We start from the raw sequence: 23,109 nt of genomic DNA, 5'->3' as shown, positions 1-23,109 counted from the left end.
CATATGGCTATAATAAAGGAATTGCCGTATGTGCTATCTTACAGTGTTACAGTTAGACGGAAGCTCATTATTCCATTGATATGCAAAAATAAGATTTGTTCTTGAGCTTGAGTTTGATCTTATGTACTGTGAAATTTGAATCCATTGTTAGTGTTGGAACCAGACAAATAAATTGTTCTATTGGATTGTGCAGTATCTGGGAGCTGAGCTGGAAGTTGTTAGAGGTCGAACTGTGTTGGAGGATGGAGCAATAGTGACTCTCGACATGTTGCAACCCGCAGACTTGGTGTTAGTGCCAGGTCAGACTCTGCCACTCACTGTATTTGATCCCCCAACAATCAACATGTTGCGGGGCTGTTTACGCAATGACCGAACCTTTGGGGTTCTCGCTAGTTGGTATGTTATTGGATTCTCTCAATTATGTAGAGAGTTACTCTTAATGTTACAAATCTATTATGTATTATATTTTAGCCATAAATTTTTATTTCTAGTCCGCAGAGGATTAGAAAAGTATATGATTCCATTTCCTTAAAAATTCATGTTTTTAAGCTAGAACATAGATTTTCCTATTATATCAGTGTCATCTGTGCATATGAAAATAATTTGAAAAAAAAAAAAAATTCTTAACAATTATGGACCATAGATGGATTCTATATAATGTTAATAGTAATTTGAAATATTTTCCAGTTCAATCGTAAACAGTTATTCCATTTACTTAAGTAGGCTACATTCGTAATTTTCTTCTAACCTAATATAATTCAGTTATCTATATTCTTTATTATGGATTAATCAGTTTCTACAACACAGTGTATTTCATCAGATGTTTTAATTTGTTTCTATGTACTTTTTTAACCCTTTGAGTGCCGGAACATCGCTATTTGCGATCCTGCATTATATGCAAGAAATGCCAGAATCGCTATTTGCGTCTTCAGCAGTGACGCTTATATTTTATATAGTATTTATATAAATTGGCTCAATGACTATACATACGCACTCCAAAGGATTCAACACAACTTTTGATGAAGGTTTTGTTGCATTCTAGTTAGATTCTGATTTTTACGGCGGTTGTAAGGAGAGCGCGAGTTTAGAATCGACAGCTACAAGGACGAGCCGTCACATGTTTTGTTTGCGCTGGTGTTTATTTCACAAATGATTGTAAATATTGAAAGTTTGTAAGTGTAAGTGGGTTTGCAGTGTTAGTATTTTCACATTATTTCGTTTGTGTATGTTGTTCTAGACTGTGTGTTAGTAGAACAATGACTTGACCGTGAGTTACAGTGATCGTAAGCAGCTAGTACTTTACTAAATACATTTGTATAGTTTCTATGTTTTTGTGTTTGTTCAGTGATATTTGTAAGCAATGAGTCGTAAAAACATTGCTAACAATGAAGACCTAGTATTAGATTTAAGCATTAGCAGTGTAGACAATACACAGAGTGTTAGGTTAGGTTAGAAAATTTCTACCTTTTTAGCGGTTAATATTTTCATATTTATTTTCCAAACTTTATTTATAAGTATAAAAAAAGTTTTTATATGTCTTTTTGTAAAGAATTAAATGGAGTATAAGAGTATAGATTAGTGAAAGTGAAAAAATAAAATATTGACACTAAGTTGTGTCAAAATAAGAAACAAAATGTTTTTGCTCATAAAGTTTTTGTTAATTTTTTTATAGGTATAAAAACGTTAAATAAGTAATCAATGTATTATATTTATAAAGAAAATATATTTAACTAAAAAAAAAAAAAAAAAAAAAAAAAAAAAACTAAAACCAGGACATTATACAAAAAAATAATTCTTTATGAATTTTTAACCAGACCCTTGCAAAATCAGGCATTTTCGCTCAGCATTTTATGCATACCATGTAGCAAAACGCTGCAACACTCAAAGGGTTAATACTATACAAAAAATTAGTTATTCACCAGAGGATAAAATTACTTTCATCCATCCAATAAGTGCAGATGATTAATCAGTATGATTGCAGCAACGGTCAAATGAGTTTGTTTTTGAACTCCAATATGGTTGATTGAACTTAATTAAGTTCAATACCATACTAGTATTCAATACTAGGAACTAGTATTGGCTAAAATCAAATTGAAATTATTTGAATGGCTTTATACTTTTCTTTAGAAATAATTTGATTGAATTTTTAGGAGTGATGGGCGCAACACTACTATAAATAACATTGGAACAACGGCAGAAATCTATGAGTATCTTCCGGATGAAGGGTCAGCAGGATTCCGAGTGAAGGCCAAGGCCCGTCAGAGGTTCCGAATGCTGGATCCAAAGTCCAAGTATGCTTATATTTTTCCTTTCAGTACAGAATGAGCTTTAAACCTTGGGAATAATAAATCAATGTTGCAATAGCTATATTATTAAAGCTTAAAAGTAATTAAAATTATAGTTACTTTTATATTTTTTACTAGTATAGTATTTTTTATTGTTTCTTTATTTAATAATAATCAGTAACATATACTCTTTATGAGCTTAAAAAAAGAACTGAGTGCTAGCAAAAATTGTAACTGAAAGTATACTGAATCAATATGAGTGTTACTTGCTATTGCAAAACATACTACAAGTAAAACTAGCATTGATAGATCTATAATAATTTTAAGACTATATATAACATTAACAAAAAAAAAAAAAAAAAAAAAATGGTTCAACTTATACTTAAATATTATTCTGTAGTTGTGAATAATTATTAATCTCTAGTCAATTTACTGTAACTGATAACTGATATATTTAAAAAAAATAACTGTTTGCAATAAGGTTACAATAAATGTAAAGAACAAGTTGGAACAACTGATGTATTGTTAGTGGTCAGCAAAAACAATATTGCTTAACACAATGGCCATTCTTGTTGTTCATGTGCCGGCAACCAAGTATTTGAATAAATGCAAACTAAAATAGTTACTTTTACATGTTTTAAGGTATTTGTTTTATTAAAGTAACACAGTGATTTGAGTTGTGACCAAGTGAAAAACGTGAGTTTTCAGTGTAAAGATAATAAGGTTATTTTGGTTTTTACAAAGTTGCTGACACCTATACAAAAGAAATGTAATTGATTTGTCTCTACATTTACTAGTCAAATTGATTTGTAGTCTCTATGGTTTATTTGATGTATTGTGAAAACTACACTATTACTATGTAATTTTTCATTTCTGACAAATGAAGTACAATTTTAAAAATGTCAATACCTGGCAGCATTTTGTTTGTAAATATTTTATTTTTATTGTAGGATCATAAGAATTTTATTTAGAATTTCGTAGCCTGTACCATGGTATAACTATAAATGTTTACAACAAAATTTACTTGAAATATTTTATTTAATAAAATGTGGGGATTTATATATATATATATATATATATATATATATATTGTTAAATTTTGTTTGTAATAATATGTCTAGTATTCTTTATTTAATAAAAAATAACTACAAAATTGTGAAATATGTTAGATCATTATTTTACAACAGCTTTTTTCTCCAAAAGCTCTGCAAATATGCAAAAAAATAAAACAAACAACATCCCAGCACTTTATCCATATGTATGTGACTTGGAAAAATGCCAGGGAGCACTCAAGGGGAGTAATGCTAGCTGAACATTAAGCAACACTATGTAATTGTATCGTTCTCGTTTTTATTTTACAGGCACAAATAAAATGTGGAATCCAAGAGAAGTAACATAACAAAGATAAAAACAATATAAAACTTACATAATTTATTTTAATATAAGTTTTATTGTAAAACTTGTATTACAGTATCTTGTTAAATACAGTAATGTATGAAGATATTGTGTGTTTCAGTCAGTGGAAGGCTCGTGTGCGTATCCTACCCGAGATAAAGCTACCAGATCCTCTACAGGCTGTACAACTCCAGAGCCTCAACAGGCACAGGACTTCCCCTGCTCTACATCTCAAGTACAGTGCACACTTCTGGAGTTCCATACACCTTGTTTTACACTAGATTCTGAAAGTCAAATTAATCCATTTGCCTAAAATTACAATAATGCACGGGTGGCCCAGATCTAGATTTGCTAGTATATATTGGATATGCGTAAATATAATTAATCTTGTATGTTTCAGAAGCAGTTCTTTGTTTTAAAACTAGTTTGTGTCCCAATATCCTTTTTGCAGATATTTGAATGGTGTGTCAACTTCTAATACTTTGTAATTAATTAAAAATAATTCTGTTAATGGTTGCACTTAGGCACTAATGATACTATAGCAAGTTACAAAGTTTGAATTTATTATATTGTTGTAGTTAAAATGATAATAATTTGGTATTTCACTAGATTGTTTTGGTATGAAACTAGTCTGCAACGTTTAAACAATTAATTTTAGTTGTAAAACGAGGCATATAATATTATTATTTTATAGAATGTATTATATGTTATAAATACATTAATTATGCAAGTAATTTCAGAAATGGTATTTTTCTTTGTATTAAATTCTGAAGTATATGGCTTTGTAAGCTTTTAAATGTTTAATTTAAAACCATTTGTAACTTAAACTCTGAGAAAGGTCCCTAACTGAACTGTTCTGAAGTTTTCTAACTGTGCGGTCTTACCGTAGGTACTGATGTAACCATTTTTGAAAACTGTGCACCATTACCTCAATTGAGTTTTGCTCATTATTAATTTTCTGTATACATTAGAAACTTGGTGATAAATTTAATTTGATTGTGATATTTTGCCAACAATAACCTAACCAAGGAACACACATCATGAGTAATGAGATTTTCTATTGTAGTGATTATTTTAACATTTCGTAGAGAATGAACTTGTAGGAGCACAGTCAGTAGGCTACCACAGCTGCATGATTGACTGTGGGAATGTTTTGACACCAATATGGTGGCTATAGCCTCAAATTCTGCTGCGATAGGCCAAAAGTTGTAACTTTCTGAACAGCCCTAATTTATTTACAGTTCTGAAAACATTTATTACATGTTCAATAAGGAATAATATGTAAGGAAAATAAGAGAATATTTCATTTTTGCATTAGCTCCCATCTTAAGCGCAACAATAATGACATATTTGGACTGGATAGGGTTAAAGATGAGTTCAAAGTAAAATCTTTATACAAAATTAATCATTAACCCGTAGGTTACTGATTGTTTTGTGAAAATATTGTTGTACTTTATAACTAAATTGTAAGTTGAATTCAAAGAAAAATAACAGTAGAAGAGTCATAGAAAATGTAGTTTGGTTTTTATTATAACAGTGTAAGCAAACATTTGCATGTTTAGCCAAATAATTTGCTAGTAATATGTTATAGAAGAATCAGTTTAGCAACTTAGTTTATAGAATACCATTGAACTTATATCTGATAACTCAGGAACAATAAACACATTCATTGTATAATGTTCAGGTCGAGAAGGGCAGATGCGGCTGTAACCAGGTGGCCGGCTTTTGTTTACGAACAATACGACGTAGATAAACTGATCGCTGACATTAAAAAGGAACTTTCTATCTTTTCTCAAGGTGAGTGTATAACAATTGTTTCTGTAAAGTATACAATACAGTAAAACAAAATAATTATATGATGTGTTGTTGGTTAGGACAAAAAGATAAAGAGAAGGAGAAAGCACCTGTAAAGGTTATCATCCCTGATGATCCAACAGAGTTGTCATTCTGGGTGGCTCAGAATGTGCCCATGAAAGAAGAACACAGACTGCTGCTGCTCAGACTGAACTCCCCCATACAGAGGCTGCGTTGGGAACTGCGAGCTCTGCAACAGGTGAACCACTTGTTACAATACTGGAATAGTTGTAAGAAGGGTTAGATCCTACAGAGTTGTCGTTCTGGGTGGACTCAGAAAAAGTGGCTCATGAAAGAAGATCACAGACTGCTGCTGCTCAGACTGAACTCCCCCATACAGAGGCTGCGGTTGGGAACTGCGAGCTCTGCAACAGGTGAGAGCCCACTTGTTACAATACTGGAATAGTTGTAAGAAGGGTTAGATCCTACAGAGTTGTCGTTCTGGGTGGCTCAGAATGTATGCCCAGAAAAAGAGAACACAGACTGCTGCTGCTCAGACTGAAACTCCCCACATTACAGAGGCTGTTGCTTTGGGAACTCGCGAGTGCTCTGCAACAGGTGAACCACTTGTTACAATCACTGGAATAGTTGTAAGAAGGGTTAGATCTACAGAGTTGTCGTTCTGGGTCATGGACTCAGAAAGTGCTCATGAAAGAAGAACACAGACTGCTGCTGCTCAGACTGAACTCCCCCATACAGAGGCTGCGTTGGGAACTGCGAGCTCTGCAAACAGGTGATCCACTTGTTACAATACTGGAAATAGTTGTAAGAAGCTTAGATCCTTACAGAGTTGTCGTTCTGGGTGGCTCAGCAAGTGCTCAAGAAAAGAAGAACACAGACTGCTGCTGCTCAGACTGAACTCCCCATACAGCGGCTGAGTTGGGAACTGCGAGCAGCTCTGCAACAGGTGAACCACTTGTTACACATACTGGAATAGTTGTAAGAAGGGTTAGATCACTACAGAGTGTTGTCGTTTCTGGGTGGCTCAGAAAGTGCTCATGAAAGAAGAACACAGACTGCTGCTGCTCAGATCTGGAACTCCCCCATACAGAGGCTGCGTTGGGGAACTGCGAGCTCTGCAACAGGTGAACCACTTGTTACAATACTGGGAATTAGTTGTAAGAAGGGTTAGATCCTACAGAGTTGTCGTTCTGGGGTGGCTCAGAGAAAGTGCTCATGAAAGAAGAACACAGACTGCTGCTGCTCAGGCTGAACTCCCCCATACAGAGGCTGCTGTGTTGGGAACTGCGAGCTCTGCAACAGGTGAACACTTGTTACATACTGGAATAGTTTCTAAGAAGGGTTAGATCCTACAGAGTTGTCGTTCTGGGTGGCTCAGAAAGTGCTCATGAAATGAAAGAAGAACACAGACTGCTGCTGCTCAGATGAACTCCCCCATACAGAGGCTGCGTTGGGAACTGCGAGCTCTGCAACAGGTGAACACTTGTCACAATACTGGGAATAGTTGTAAGAAGGGTTAGATCTACAGAGTTGTCGTTATTCTGGGTTTGGTCAGAAAGTGCCCATGAAAGAAGAACACAGACTGCTGCTGCTCAGACTGAACTCCCCCATACAGAGGCTGCGTTGGGGAACTGCGAGCTCTGCAACAGGTGAACCACTTGTTTACAATACTGGAATTAGTTGTAAGAAGGGTTAGATCCTACAGAGTTGTCGTTCTGGGTGGTTCGGGAATGTGCCCTATGGAAAGAAGAACACGCACAGACTCCTGCTGCTTCAGACTGAAACTCCCCATTTTTTTTTTTTTTTTTTTTTTACAGAGGCTGTGCGTTGGGAACTGCGAGCTCTGCAAACAGCTCGTGAACCACTTGTTGTTACAATACTGGAATAGTTATAAGAAGGGTTAGATCCTACAGAGTTGTCGTTCTGGGTGGCTCAGAAAGTGCTCATGAAAGAAGAACACAGACTGCTGCTGCTCAGACTGAACTCCCCCATACAGAGGCTGCGTTGGGAACTGCGAGCTCTGCAACAGGTGAACCACTTGTCACAATACTGGAATAGTTTGTAAGAAGGGTTAGATCCAACAGAGTTGTCGCCCATTCTGGGTGGTTCGGAATGTGCCCATGAACGATGAAGAACACAGGGGACTGCTGCTGCTCACGAATGAACTCCCCATACAGAGGCTGCGTTGGGAACTGCGAGCTCTGCAACAGCGTGTGAACACTTGTTACAATACTGGAATAGTTGTAAGAGGGTTAGATACTACAGAGTTGTTCGTTCTGGGTGGCTCAGAATGTGCCATGAAAGAAGAACACAGACTGCTGCTGCTCAGACTGAACTCCCCCATACAGAGGCTGCGTTGGGAACTGCGAGCTCTGCAAAAAGGGTGAACACTTGTCACAATACTGGAATAGTTGTAAGAAGGGTTAGATCCTACAGAGTTGTCGTTCTGGGTCGGCTCAGAATGTGGCCCATGAAAAGAAGAACACAGACTGCTGCTGCTCAGACTGAACTCCCCCATACAGAGGCTGCGTTAGGATCTGTGTTCAATGTGGTAAAGCTAGCAAATATGAATACAAAAATGTATTTAAATAATCACAAATATTTGAACAAATGTTTGTAGTTAAAATACTGTTATCATAGCCCATTTACTAAAAATAAATATATTATAAATATTCAAAATTTTCTCATTTATTTTTTGCATTGCATTTTGATGAAAGTTGTGGTAGAAATTTGTATAACATTTTGTTGAAGATAAAGGTTTACAGTTTTTCTTCTGAGCCCTTTTAGTCATAATATTGTGAATCAGTCGTATTATAAATCCTTTCTTTAAATAAGTTGTTGATCAAAATGGCTTAACCCTGGATCTTTCGGTTTAAACAAGTACTCACTAGTCGTTTTTGCAGTCATCTTTTTAATCAAACCTTTGCTATAGAAAACAAGATTTGAGTAGATAAAAATAGATCTATCTGCATATAAAACGTTCCTTAAAATGTACTGAAAAAGAAAATATAAAATAGTATATTCTTTACTTTTCACTAATAAACATTCTTGATAGATTTGATTGATGAAGTGCACAAGTAAAATAATGCCTGCCATTAAAGGAATTTAATCTGCTAGATTCAGGGTTAAATCAATAACGAATTGAATGTTTATTATAACAAATGATGGTCAAATTAGCAGTTTACTGTATTAAGTTAAGCTCCATTCATCTTCAGCTTAGTGCAGTGTCTGTAATCTGATACTGGTACGGGTGACTCCTGAAATCTGGAGTCTACGTGTGTTTAAGGAGATCCACAACAAGTCGGCGATGAAGATGCTCAAAAAGAACTACTTTAAACATCAGAGACACCTAAGCTATAAAATAGCTTAGTCTGGTTACCCAGCAGCTATATAGTGTTGTTTGAATGAAGAGGTATTCTCATTAGGTGCACAATTGGCTCCAGGAGTCTATCTGTACTAGTATCAGATTTGAGACACTGTACTAAGTTAAAGATTAATGGAGCTTAACTTAATATTCACATTGAGTCAATCCTTCCAAACATAGCTGCATTGCATTTATCTCTATATATAAAAATGAATGTTTGTGTGTTTGTCCTTTATGGAATCGTAAACTATTGGACCGATCATTATGAAAATTTGTATGTATATACATTTTTCCACGGAGAAGGTTTATACGATATGCCCATTGATGTAACTCGCCACGAGGCGGCGCTGTAAAAAGATAACAATTTTCAAAGCGCCTGCACACTATAAACTGCAATTACGAGACAGTTACCAATATTAATTTGCCATAGACTATTAGAAGGCACTAAGTTAGAATATATGTTTGTCTTTATGATAGATATATGGTTAAACTTAAAGCTTGACTGTTAGACCGCTTTATAATAAAATACATGTTCGTGTATAATGGCTATATAATAAGCATACACAGATTTTCTTGATCGTGACAACAAGGCAAACTCTACATCGGTGTTAGAAATATAATGCACTTGAACCAGAAGTGCAAATACATGGTCAAGGCTTACGTAAAGCGTGCGAAGCCGCGGGAAACAGCTAGTTTACTATAAATGTTACTCACTAAAAACCTTCAAGGTTCACATTTAATTGTTTACTTTTGTTTGTAAATTATTATTCAACTAATTTCACTTGAATGATTTTTTGAATCAAATGTTACGAACCACAAAAATTATATATTTACTCACGCTGTATTAATTACTACATTGTGATCATGAAGTTGTATTGATTACTACTTTGAGTTTGTGAAAATTACGATCCACCATTGTAAATAACGGCAACAGCTCACTAAAACACTCTTAAAAAAACACCAACGTAATAGTAGTACTAGTAAATAAAAAATAATAACATCTGATGATAGAATAACATCATCCAAATGAACCTCTGACTCATCACAGCGTACACAGTGGGTGCAATATGTGAGAACGTAAACAAATAGTTTACTTAAACAAATAAATTGAGCTTGTTTATTTCTGTGTTTAGACATATAAAGCAAATAATGTACAAAAAATAACTTCTAAACTCTTTGATCTGAGAGTAAGCATTCCAGGTGCTATATGAAAACTAGCACTATGAGATAAAAGTAAGTTTTTATGTAAAACAGTTGGTATACAAACTCTAAGAGAGTGGTGTCTTAACTGTTATTTGTCTCTTCTATTGGAAAGGTGATTGTAAAGAAAGATGATGATTGTCTTTATCCCAAACAGGCTGACTTGATATGCATACCTGAGCTATTTTGCAATTACAAATACTTATTGTTTCAATTTCAGGACAGCAAAAACCTCATATAAGATAAGATGTATAAGTAGAGCCCTGCCCTTAAATTCAATCTTGATATACTGTATGTGATTAATTTTCCTCTTCTAAAATTTATCTCTTTCTGGAACACTAATTCATAATCACTAATTTAAAAAATATCTTCGTAGAATTTAATATCTTTTAAATAACTATTTGATTCCAATAGTGTTCATTGATTGTTTTAGCTCATTGATAAACTTGGAAAGTAAATTATTTTGTGGTTTGCAGTGCCGGCAGGTGCTGTGCTGCCAATATTGCTTGAACATGATCGGCTGCAGTGCTGACATGTTCTCTATGTCTACTGAAGGCCCTCAGAGCACATATGTCAACCCAGGAGGCTACCTGCACGAAACCATAACTCTCTACAAGGTCAAAAATGTCTTCTCCATTGGCCCTCCCTCCACTGAGTTCAGCTGGTTCCCTGGGTACGTCCTTTGTCCTGTTATATGTTCAGATTGGTATGATTGGAAGTATTAGATAGCGAATCGGATTTTATTTAGTTAACTGAATTTCAAAAAATATATATTTCACATTCATGTAAATCAAACTAGTGATTAACAGCTTTTAAAATAAAAATGAAAAAGCATCAAGAATATTCTAGATTATGGTTATTTTTTTATTGAGAAGTAAAGTTATTGTTGTAGCTTGATTGCCTTATTTATGTCTTCATATTTCAATAAATCATTACCCTGATAAAGCGCAATTCAGGAAAATGAAATTCTACTTATGATATAAAACAACCCTTTAGTTTATTACATAATTGAGGTTAATTAAACTGAATTGTACCTAGATATGGATGGTCATGCTGCAAGTGCAAACATTGTAACCAACACGTGGGCTGGAAGTTCACTGCTACCAAAAGTCAGCTGAAGCCAGTCAAGTTCTGGGGCATCTGTCGTCGGTCTATCACCGTCAAGATGGGCACCCTCCAACCAGCAGACTGTGACAACCAGCTGCTCGTCTTCTAGGCGTCTGTGATGACCGCCAATGCTAAAGCTAGCTCAGTTTTTTTACATTCATCTTGAAAAGTACAATAATGTTTTGTTCCAAACAAAATCAAAACTTCTAAACTTTCTTTGAATTGAAAACTTTGTTTTCTTAGAAATAAATTTTATCAAGACTTTTAGAAAAAAATGAAAGTATAGTAACGCTTTTTGGGATGTTTACGATTAAACTTACTTTCAAAGTTTGTCAGTACCTAATGATGGAATGAAAAAGAGAAATTTACTTACCCAATTGTTAGAAATAAATGTTTTTAAAATGTAGAAGAGTCATTTTGGACAATTGAAACTGTTAGATGTTACAAAAAACTACAGACCTTTCAAGACCTGACATATAGTACCTTCCTCATAGTAATAAATGATCTAATACGTTTAATAACAAACTAGATTAAGTAAACAAGTCGTATCAAATGTTCTGTTTCATGCTAGTGTTGGAAATCATGGCATACACTGGCATGGTGTATCGATTGGAAACACGAGTAGAGTTTAGTAACTGTAACAGAGTGACAGTTGAAATCTGCTATCTCTTTGTATCTGAAGAGATGAAGCAACTTCACAAGTTAGAGTACCAACTTGCAAAGCTTCTATTCCTTTGCTCAACCAAGCTTATAGAAGGACGCAAGGTGCATATTATGGGAATGGTGCTCTCACTGCTACAAAGGATGTCTGTGTTTTACAACCGGGATCAAGCATAATTCAGGAAGCCAAAGATAGCGTGAAGGTCTCAATTTGGACTACAGCGTAAAATCTCTTCTGGGTACTATCTCTCCAGGCTTTGCGTTCTATAGCTGTCATTATTGTAGTGTATCCAGATGAAGATTGAGAGCTTATAGTACCAGCCTTTGTAGAAAACTAAACTCTACTAATAAAAATTTCCTGGGCTAAAAAGATCTTTATAGACTACAACTTGTTCCATTTTGTAATGAACTGGTAAAATGTTTTAAAATTTAACATAAGTAACAAATAATAAAAAACCCACAATACAAAATTTGTATAGATACACAATACAATAGTCAAAGAAACCACTGATAGTAACTAATCAATTATAGTAAGTTATGAAAGTAGTGATTATCTGAAAAATAAGATGGCAAGACAAGGGTTGAATAGAACCTAAAATTAAAACTTGCAATCTCATAAAATAATTTTGAGATGTACCTTAAAGCAGGTACATACCTGTCCTCCACCTTAATTTTAATACCATTTCCAGCACTACTGTGGTATATTTGTCTTCTCTCAAAGACCAATGTGGCTGTTAAATTGATTATTTTATTGCCATGTGATTTTATTATCTGTTAGATTTATTTAGTAGATGTCTCCAGTTGACATACACCTGTAACTTGTTACGTTCATGAAGTCTAACATGTCACATTATTGTAATTATTGAGTCAAGCTACATTTCACCTACTGCTAGTACAGCATCTGAAATCTGACACTACCAGAACACAATGTCAGATTTTGGATGCTGCACTAAGCAGAAGGTGAAATTGAGCTTAATTCAATATTTGCATTGAATCAACTCTTCCTACTATAGCTATGTATGTCACACTATTTAATTATGACTTTGGAATATATTTTGATACCACACAAGTATATTCATCCATCGGAGGAAGAGATAAGTTTACAAATCTAAATATAGTGGTCATGTTCTTTGTAGCATCTAACAATGGTAAGTAATGTTTTTAAACTTATCCCAAGTCAAAAGTTTAAAAATTTTATCAAATTTTAAAGAAAAGAGTATTTCAAGTGAATTGATATTATTAAGAGTTTTATAGCTGGTGAAAAGTTTGGAACAATGAGGGAAAAAAGTGATTATCCCTCAATGATTAGCTGTGTTTTACTGAAGAGTAAGAATTCAATGAATTTTTGTCTTAGATCAGCTCATATGTTCACAAATAACTATGTATATGTAGCTAGTTCAGCATTTTGTAATTTTTGTGTTTATTAGTCTTCTTATAACCATGCCAACTAACTTTGTACGTGTGGTTAAGTTTTAAGTGTTTAAAGAATATCGTACATAAAATATAGTCATTGTGTTCTTATATGGTATAGTCACATTTTTCTTGGATTCGTTTAATAAAGAATTGATCTGAACAGATTAAAATTTGTTTGAATAAGGAATGAACGTAAAGATGTATTAATATCTCACTCTCGTAATAGTATTACAATTAATTTTCTTTAGAGTGAATTTTATAATCACATTTCACAACAATAATTTTCTTCAATAGGTGTCAGCCTCTGACACTTCAGTACTTCACGACATGGTAAAAAGTGAATCTGGAAGAAACTCCATTCTGGATAGAGAAGTCGTCGAACCTTCCAGATATACAAGGTTGGACTGTATGTGCAATATACTATATATATATATTTGTATATGCTCATTTTCTTTATCCTTGGAAATTTTAACATCTGGTCTGGATAGGTGCTTTGGACAACGTCAGCAATCACTACTTCCAGATATGGCAAGAGTTAGTATTTTGGTTTGAGGTTCAACTAAAATAACATTAAAAAAAAATTGCTGCTGGTCCTTTTCAATGCCTTCTCATCATTTTCACATTTTATCAAATGGAAGTATAATCCAAAAACTAATCTTTTATAGAAATAGAAAGGTACACTTACCTATCAGTAATTGATACACCATGCCAAAAAACTTAAAAACCTCTTTTTTCTGAATAATCAAAATATTAGCCAATACATTTCGGTTTCATGTTTTTTTTTGTATTCCCACGTCATAAGTTTATTAGTTCCCCCCCCCCTTGTTTTTGAGGAGCCATCAAACTTTTTGTCCAATTGATCTTTATAAAACTTTTGAGAAGAGTCTAAACGTTTAAATTGTCTCGAACCAAAACTATAAATGGTATTTAGAGGAGCCTTATGAAACTATAGGGTCTGTTCAATAATTATCGAGAGGTAGTTGGGCATCCGACGTGGTGATCGTCTTCGATGAGCTTCCGGTCTTCCTTAAACATTTTGTGCTACTCAAATAATCTTCTGCAGCATAATGCGTCGTCCCCATAAGCCTGTTTAATGAGTTCAAAGGTCTCGGACGTGGATTTATTGAGTTTAAAGGAAAACTTCACAGAGTAGTGTTGCTTGACGGTCTGCTCCATACTGGCGTAATGACACCATAAAAAATAATATGTCACAAAAATCCACCTCTTGTCGAAACGCATGCCTGCAGGCGACTGGATTAAAGTGCACCTGAGTGTTGGGGGACCCTTCTATTGAGCCAGACTGATCGGACTCCCCTCCACCGCTCCATTGTGTACACAGCGAACCAGTCCCGATACTTGAACAGACCTTGTAAATGTGTAGACTATAATAATTGAGAGTGACTGCAACATTTAGTGCTATTTATTCAACATTTGGAACTTTTATCAGTCTACTATTTCTTTATTGTTAATATCACCATAACCACCTTAAAACATTTTTGATGAATTTTGAGATGTATGCAGGGTTATACATTCCTCTTAATTGGTAATTAATGTAAAAAAGGTCCAATGCCTTTGACATTCAAAACTGTATAATTAATGAACTTTTTATCTAGTGTTAGCACTAAGTTGGTGCTTCATTACAGTTTGCCAAAGACTAAATGTTCTAGTGGGAGTGATTTAAGATCGAACAAAGTTAGAATCACAACAGTTTAACTAATGGCATTTTCTGTTTCATCTCTCATACAAATTAGAGATCTTAATTTTTGGTAGTCCTCGTAAATTTATTGTTCTCTTCTTTAAAGTCTTTAATGTTATTTGTTTCACACTATACCAAGTATTAATTTTCTCATAACAGTTCTCATTCTATCATAAAACCCAAATTTCACATCCCAAGGGTTTAGATTACAACACTCACAGGAATGCATGAAAAATGTTTTGTGGGATTTTCAAGTAGAGCAAATAAATTTGATTTTTACTTGAATGCTAAATATTTTGAGCTTTAAATAAAGTAAACTGACCTGAAGTAAATGGGAAAATTCCCATAACATCAGTTGAAAAGAAGCAAAAATTAATAAAAAAAAAGTTTTTGTAAATTTAAAGTTGCTTCTTTAATTTCTCATCTTAATTTTTTTTTATTCACAAATTTTTTACCTAACTGTCCACAAAAAGTAAAAATTAAAATTTTCTTAGATAACAAAATGTACTTGTTTTATTACATTTTCTTAAACTAGAACAGTAGTTTTACTTTGAATTGTACTTGACTGTGACATTTTGAAAAGCTTTCATGTGATGTTTTTGAAGTTTTGTAACATAAAAATGTAGTTTTATATGCTGTTATTATTGTATAAAATATTTTCCCCTTAATGGAAATGTGGTATTGCAACGTAAAGACTGTGATTTGATTAAAAGTCCTGACAAATCTATTGTAGAATTAACACCTTTGATGTCGTGTTTTGCTGGTAGTTGATTCATATATACTGTAGGCCTAGTGCATATATAAAGTATTGTTTCCATTATTGATATTTAGAAATAATATCGTAATACAACAATATACTTACCTGATAGATTTGTAACCAATAATATTAGCAATATGCATTAAGATATAAATGTTTTATCATAAGCAAGTTGGGTGCCCTTGCAAACTGAGGAATAGAGTTTCCAATATTTACTGTAAGTGGAAGCCTAAGGATAAGGGATTCATACAGTCTTGATATCAGCCATTAGGCTATTTGAAGTGGAAACGTGTGCCTTTGTGTAAAAAACTTAGTGAGTCACCAGTCTGATTTGATACCTCGTCCTTAGAGCTTTATAATTATTCAAAGATCAAGTACTATTGTGTTTTTGGTTGAATGGTACAAAATGATGAACTCACAGTTTTAGACTTTACTTATTCTTTAGACTTTCACTTACTCTAAAGGCAGAATAGTTTGTTTCGAAGTGACTACTTCTTTTGGCAGGCTATGGTTGTATTCTTTGCACGGGGAAAAACTTTTGTTTTGAGTCACGCAATGTCATGCATGTTTGTTTTCCACATGCTTTCAAAGTAGAATTGACAGCTTTCCAAAATGTAAACAAACCGTTATATAAACACCTGATCTTAATTAATATGCTATTTAAAGCATGTTTTATTGAAACTACCAGCAGTCAACAACTAGGCAATGAGAATAGTATCTGTAATCAGATGTGGTGGAGTGTATATATTATATATTATTATTATTTAGATTTAAAGGTTGTATATATTTATTTATTTGTTTTTCCACTGATAATTGTAATGGAGAAAAACTAATACAATTATTCCGATTGATCCTCAAAACCAAATAAAAAAGCTTTAAAACCAGTGAAGCAAAATTTGTAATTTACATAAGGCAGAAAACAAAAGTAAGTGTAAATGAAAATACGAATGATGAAGTAAAGCAATCAAGGCAAGAAGAATTGGCTAAATCAGGTTACAAAGAACTTTTAAGACAACGTTCATGTAGATATAGACACAATAGAAGTGCAGATCGTTTGAACAATTTTGATATTCCGTAAGCATGGCAAAAGGAATTGGCTAAATGACTTAAAATGAAATATTTAGAAAGGCAAAAATGTAGAACAAGATAAAATTAATTACTCATCTATGGCATGCTCAAAAGAACTTTCAAGACAATGTTCGTAAAGATATAGAAACAATAAAAGAGCAGATAGTTTGAACAATGTTAATATTCTTACAAATAATGAAAAATCACCTGTCAATGCCCAATCAAAAGTTTAAAATTAAAACATAATTCATAATTTGCAAATGGCTGGACTATCCTTGTTAAATGTTCTATTTGTGCAATTTGAAAACACTGACACAAATAATAGAAAATCACATATTTCTTAAAAAAATGTTGACTCAACTTCAATTCTCACATTCAAATACGAAAAATATAGATAATTTAGAAGTAATTTAAAAAGAAAATGTCAATATGAATGTGGAAATTTCTCAGGATAGCAAGAATATTACATTGCACAGTCTGATACATCAAAGACTGCTTCACAAATTCATTAGTGTACTAATAATCAACAGTCCCAATATTCTCATTCTTGGCAGAAGTATAATTTCCAAGAAGTATGTGTGGTGCTTTTTAGCACTGCACATTCAGAGTTTGCTAAAAAGTTCACTGACAACGATTTTGGTCATCCTTGTAACATTTGTGATATACTATGGTTTAAAAGTGACTTGAAACTTGAAAAAATTATGATTTGATTGACTTGACAGTATACAGTTTATTAGAACACTACTTACAAATTAAATATATATTTAATCAAAATATGCCAAACTTGTTTTCAATCAATCTAAAAACAAAAGAATCCTATCAGTTTATGATGAATTCAAGTACCCACAGATTCCAGATGATTTAAAAATATGTACCATTAGGCTTAGTTTTGGGTAGACTAATCTCTTCAAGAATACCATTCATGCATATAAGTATAGTAATACATGTTAATGACCAATATGGAATCTGTGAACAAGTTATAAATGTTCCACTTAAAGTAAATACAGTGGTAAAAAATTACCAGGGAGTGTGAATGATGAATATACTATTAATGTTCATATTAAAAAAATTAATAAATCAAGCTATGTTTATGGAACAGTCAATATTTAGTAAAATATCTGTGTGAAGTTTATAATGTTATTATTGATGAAATTTGTTTTGAAGAAAATAATGTAACTGATAAGGAAGCAAATGAAACAGATAATGATGTATTTCAAAATATACCAATTAAGGAAAGTTTAGTAGTCCAATAGCATACATTAATGTGAAATGGAGACATGTAATGTTATAAGAAGTAGTCACTTATGATGGTCAGTCCTGTGACTGCCTTACTTTTTTTTAAATATACATTTATTGGAATTTTAAGAATACAAATGTGTATTAATAAGAAAAGAACCCCCTCTCTTGTGTAATGTAGCATGTAGAAAATAATATTATTACATGTGCTACGATATTTACAGCAAATGTCATCCCTACATAATTTGTCTGTTTGTTGATTTGTGTAATAAATTTATGTTATTGTGTTTTGAAATTTATTTTACCATGTTTGCTCATTATAATTCCTTGCTTAAAAGTTAGTTATCTGTATATGCTTCATAACTGAAGGCCGCAAAATTGAGATGGCAAAAAATGCTAGGTACATAGGTAAATATAGAATTTGGGAAGGAAAAGAGAGGCCTTGTCGTTTTTTAAGTACAAGACTGCTTTATCAGTCTATTCTCCAAGAATCTTGCACTTGTAATCACTATTTAACATAAGCAAAGCATTTTTTAAACTATCCTTCATATTTGTATAGAACAATTAGTGATGGGGTGAGATCAGACAGTGGTGTCTCTAATGGAGTCTGTGAGATATCTGGTAATCTCCCTCTGTACGTTCAGAACCTATCCAAGATGGCCGACAAGTAACATTTAGTGATGGGGTGAGATCAGACAGTGGTGTCTCTAATGGAGTCTGTGAGATATCTGGTAATCTCCCTCTGTACGTTCAGAACCTATCCAAGATGGCCGACAAGTAACATTTAGTGATGGGGTGAGATCAGACAGTGGTGTCTCTAATGGAGTCTGTGAGATATCTGGTAATCTCCCTCTGTACGTTCAGAACCTATCCAAGATGGCCGACAAGTGACATTTAGTGATGGGGTGAGATCAGACAGTGGTGTCTCTAATGGAGTCTGTGAGATATCTGGTAATCTCCCTCTGTACGTTCAGAACCTATCCAAGATGGCCGACAAGTAACATTTAGTGAAAGTTACCTCTTATTTAAGTGCAGTATTAGTAGTGATTAATAAAAAAAAAAATCACCACGTTGCTCACAACATTACAACTAACAACTGTAAGTTTGTTCCATTAAGAAAAAACAAATTTCCAATACAAGCCAGGGAAGTTTTTTCCAACAGATTTAAGCATAATTCTAATAACAAGCAACTACACTCAAGAAAAAGTTCTATTCAAACTGTTATAAACTTCAGACAGCTGTTTTAAGCAGAATTAATTAAGACAAACTTTTCAATACAAATAATTACTCAGATATAAAAAATATGACACATTGGCAGTGACGTAGTGCCAGCAACATACTCATCAACTCCAACTCATCACTTCCTCCAACACAAACAAGTGTGGATGCCGACAGACTGCTGGACAAAGTGTGTCGCTGCTGAGCGTGAGTGACCTGACACCTGCTGACACAGAAGCCCTGACCTTGTCATACATACTGTACACACAGCTGAGTGTACAATCTCATTGACAACAGAAGTAGCCTCTTTTACAACTTTAAGGATTATTTCTCACAACACACTACAGCATAACCACTTTTAGACTGCCAAAATAGTCAGACAAAGTTATTAAAACTGTATTCCAGTATCTATTTTAACAATCAATAACCAAAAAATTGACAGATAATCAGACAAGTCTTTAAAACTGTTTTCCTACTACACCAATTTTCAATTAAGAATCCAGTATTTTTATTTAAAAAATGGCTAAATATCCTTGTGAAATGTGCACAGTAGGAGTCAAGCACAAAGGCATTTTGTGCACTGGTGTTTGTAACCAGTGGTACAATTCAAAATGCTTGGATTGGCCAGAAAAAAAGTTCTCAAAGCTTTCTAAATTTGAAATAGAGAACTGGAAATGCAATAAATGTAAACTGAAAATTTCAACTACAAATCTTACTTTGGATACGGTTAATGACCAACTGAACAACTCTGCTATAAGAGTAATACAAGAGAAATTAATTAACGTTCACAACTTAGAAGAAACGGATTTGGAAACTTCTCTTTCGTTAGCTGCTGAAGTTGGTAATGCCCTACTAACGGAAAACCAAAAATTAAAGCAGGACTTACTTGATATGACACTTAATAACACAAAACTAACACAGGACTTTGAAAAATTAAAAACCTACTCTGAAATAAACTACCAATCACAGATTGAAGAGCTAGAAAATGACAGGGAACAAATACTAAACAAATACAACAAACTAGTAGAAAATTTAGATTGTATTGAAAACTAATTAGAAAAAGAAAAACAAATCCGGATGGACCTCACTAACTTATTTGAAGAACAAGATAAAGAAAAGGAAGAGACCATCTGCAAACTTCTAAATGAAGTCAAATCCCTCACTCAGTTCAAAACAAATCAGACTAGCCAGGATCGGGAACCTAAAACTCTCAAAGATATGGAAACCCAAACTAGCAACACTGAGACACCCGATATAAGTCCTAAAAGCCTAATCTTTGTAGAACTAGTTCACATAAAGAGACGGCAAGACCAAGCTGAGGAATTTATGAAGACTATACAAGCACAACTGCAATATACCACTTCGTATCCTAACTGTCCTAGTAACTCAATATCACAAAACTGCTCAGCCAATGATGACAAAGTTAGTGATGGACAAATCAATTGTAAAATATACGACCACTCAGATTTTCAGAGCCTGACAGCAGATAGAGACTCAAACACTACCCCAGGAATCAGCCAAACCTGTAGATAAAAACTAAATACTGTGACTAAAATTATCAGGCCATCAACCCCAGGAACCAGCCAAACCTGTAGACAAAAACTGAAGAAAACTAACACAACATCATCAGTTAGGAACAAAACCAATTATTTTAGCATCTCTTTACAGGCTGCTAAATATGCTGCGGGTAACAATACCTCTCTAACCAAGTCCAACCTAACACCGCTAACATTAGAAAAGAAACCACCAATGACCGCAATAATTCGTCCAGACAACGAAAATTTTGAGGAATTCTTCATGAAAAACATGGATTTTTTAAAAGAGTCAATCAAAATTTCCTGAACAAGCCAATCACACTGCACCGTACCCATGACTTCACAAGCATGGGTATGGTGCCTCTGCCTCTGCTACTTCACAAGCAACATCAGTGACTCCCCCTACTGAAATAGACCAACACCACATAACAGCTGAGACAGAAATACATCGGTACAACCCTTTTTTAGACCATGTAAGCTCAATAAATCACCATCAATAACAAAACTCAAAGCAAAATCAGGACAACTACTTTTCTTCCACCAAAATATGGATAGAATGGCAAGCAAAATTGAGCGGCTAGAACACCTGCTGCACAATACAAATCCAGATTTTATAATACTGACAGAACATGGTCTAAAAAAGGGCACAATAGATCAAGCCATAATAGCTGACTACAAACTAATCAGTGCTTATGGCAGAAGTGAACACATTAAAGGAGGAGTCGGCATATATAAACATAACCAAGTTTCCTATAAAACCGAAAGCGTAGGGTTTGAACAATACAGTATTGAGATGACTTGTGAAGTATCAGCTATTAAAATAAGAATGACCAAGAAAAAATGCTTATACTTACTTGGAGTGTACCGACCACCAGGATCAAATTTTGACAATGTACTTAAGTCCTGTCTGAAGCTCTGGACAAACTACCGCTGAGTGCTAAAAAACTTGTTATGGGGGATGTAAACATTGATAATCTTGATGAGACATCAAGAGAACGCAGTGCATTCAACGAACTGCTAAGGGGATATAACATCCAGAGATTAGACCTCCCACCTACCAGAATCACCGAAATCTCTATATCCTCAATAGACATAGTATGCTCAGATCTGGATCAAGACATGATAAGTGTAGAAGTGACTATCACTGGGCTATCAGACCACACTGGACAATACTGTACAATAGACATGCCAAAAGAGACCATAGGAAACATATATCTCAATGAGAAAAAAACAAAACAAATGACTCTAGGCAGTAAAAAGGCCCTTGTAACTGAACTACCAAATATCGAAGCAGCTGATGAAGTTAAACATCTTGGCATAATACTTTACGAGAACATGAGCTGGAAAACCCATATAGACAGCCTCTGCCTAAAGCTTAACTCAGCATTGTTTGCATTAAAGAGAACCAAGACAACTAGTACTCATGAAGCCACGAGAACAGCATATCATGCGTTATTCGAAAGCCACCTGCGTTATGGAATAGCAGTCTGGGGTGCTTCTTCAGCTGGCAATCTCCACAGAGTTCTGGTGATGCAGAAAAAAGCAATAAGGTTAATGGCTGGAATAGGACCTAGAGAGAGAGCTGCAGAAACATCTTCAAAAACTGGAAAATATTGACAGTAACATCCATTTACATCATAGAAACCATACTTTACTGCATAACTAAGAATCCTCCAAAACAAAGAGATCTCCACGGCCACTACACTAGACAAGCAGGGGATTACACTCTACCAGTCCATAGAACAGCATTGTTCGAGAAAAAAACCATCATATGCTGGAATGAAACTGTTCAACAAGCTACCAGATCATCTAAAAGACAACCCAAGAGCTATAAAGAGAACCTTACGGTGTTGGCTGCAAGACCACGCATACTACACGCTCGATGAGTTCTTCTCATGGAATGATGAATTTTAAATAGACCTCTCATTTAATAATACAATTCACTTTTAAAAACTGTTTGACTCTGTAACATGTCTTGATGATATTGTTAATAAAGCATATTGTCTATTGTCTATTGTCTAATATATCCGTATTTACTTGACAACCTGACTTTTTTCCTTCGAGATTTTACTTGATAATCTAGTCATTGAATGTCCAAATTAGGCCTTTAGGAGGAAAGCCAATAAGTGAAAAAACCAACTATGGGACGTAATTCAGGTTACCTGTTTTAGTGTAACATACCGAAAACCCTCTACTCAAGTGGTGGTGCAAGAGGAGGGAGGGGGGGGAGAAAAGGAAGGAAAACTAGATATGAAGGTTAATTGTGAAATAAAAATTATTTCTTATTCCGGGATTGTTTTTATTTTGATAAACAGTAATAAATTAATGTTTATCGATGTCATAAATGTGTGTCATAATAA

The 23,109-nt window shown here is 34.1% G+C and overlaps 1 protein-coding gene across 2 annotated transcripts in view; it reads left to right on the top strand.

The window, feature by feature from the left end:
* The window catches only part of LOC124361417 (protein cereblon), a 29,354-nt gene extending 11,059 nt beyond the window's left edge, over positions 1 to 18,295 (top strand). For both annotated transcript variants that reach the window (XM_046815469.1, XM_046815474.1), the window contains 7 exons: positions 194 to 396; positions 2,151 to 2,291; positions 3,802 to 3,915; positions 5,365 to 5,477; positions 5,555 to 5,733; positions 10,536 to 10,732; positions 11,098 to 18,295. In XM_046815469.1, coding sequence (XP_046671425.1) covers positions 194 to 396; positions 2,151 to 2,291; positions 3,802 to 3,915; positions 5,365 to 5,477; positions 5,555 to 5,733; positions 10,536 to 10,732; positions 11,098 to 11,275 — 1,125 coding nt within the window. In that variant the 3' untranslated portion in view covers positions 11,276 to 18,295. The remainder of the gene's footprint in view (positions 1 to 193; positions 397 to 2,150; positions 2,292 to 3,801; positions 3,916 to 5,364; positions 5,478 to 5,554; positions 5,734 to 10,535; positions 10,733 to 11,097) is intronic.
* Positions 18,296 to 23,109: the final 4,814 nt, after the last annotated feature.

The sequence above is a fragment of the Homalodisca vitripennis genome, chromosome 1 (assembly GCF_021130785.1).
Source record: "Homalodisca vitripennis isolate AUS2020 chromosome 1, UT_GWSS_2.1, whole genome shotgun sequence".
NCBI classification, from domain to species: domain Eukaryota; kingdom Metazoa; phylum Arthropoda; class Insecta; order Hemiptera; family Cicadellidae; genus Homalodisca; species Homalodisca vitripennis.
This window is presented reverse-complemented; position numbering and strand designations above follow the sequence as displayed.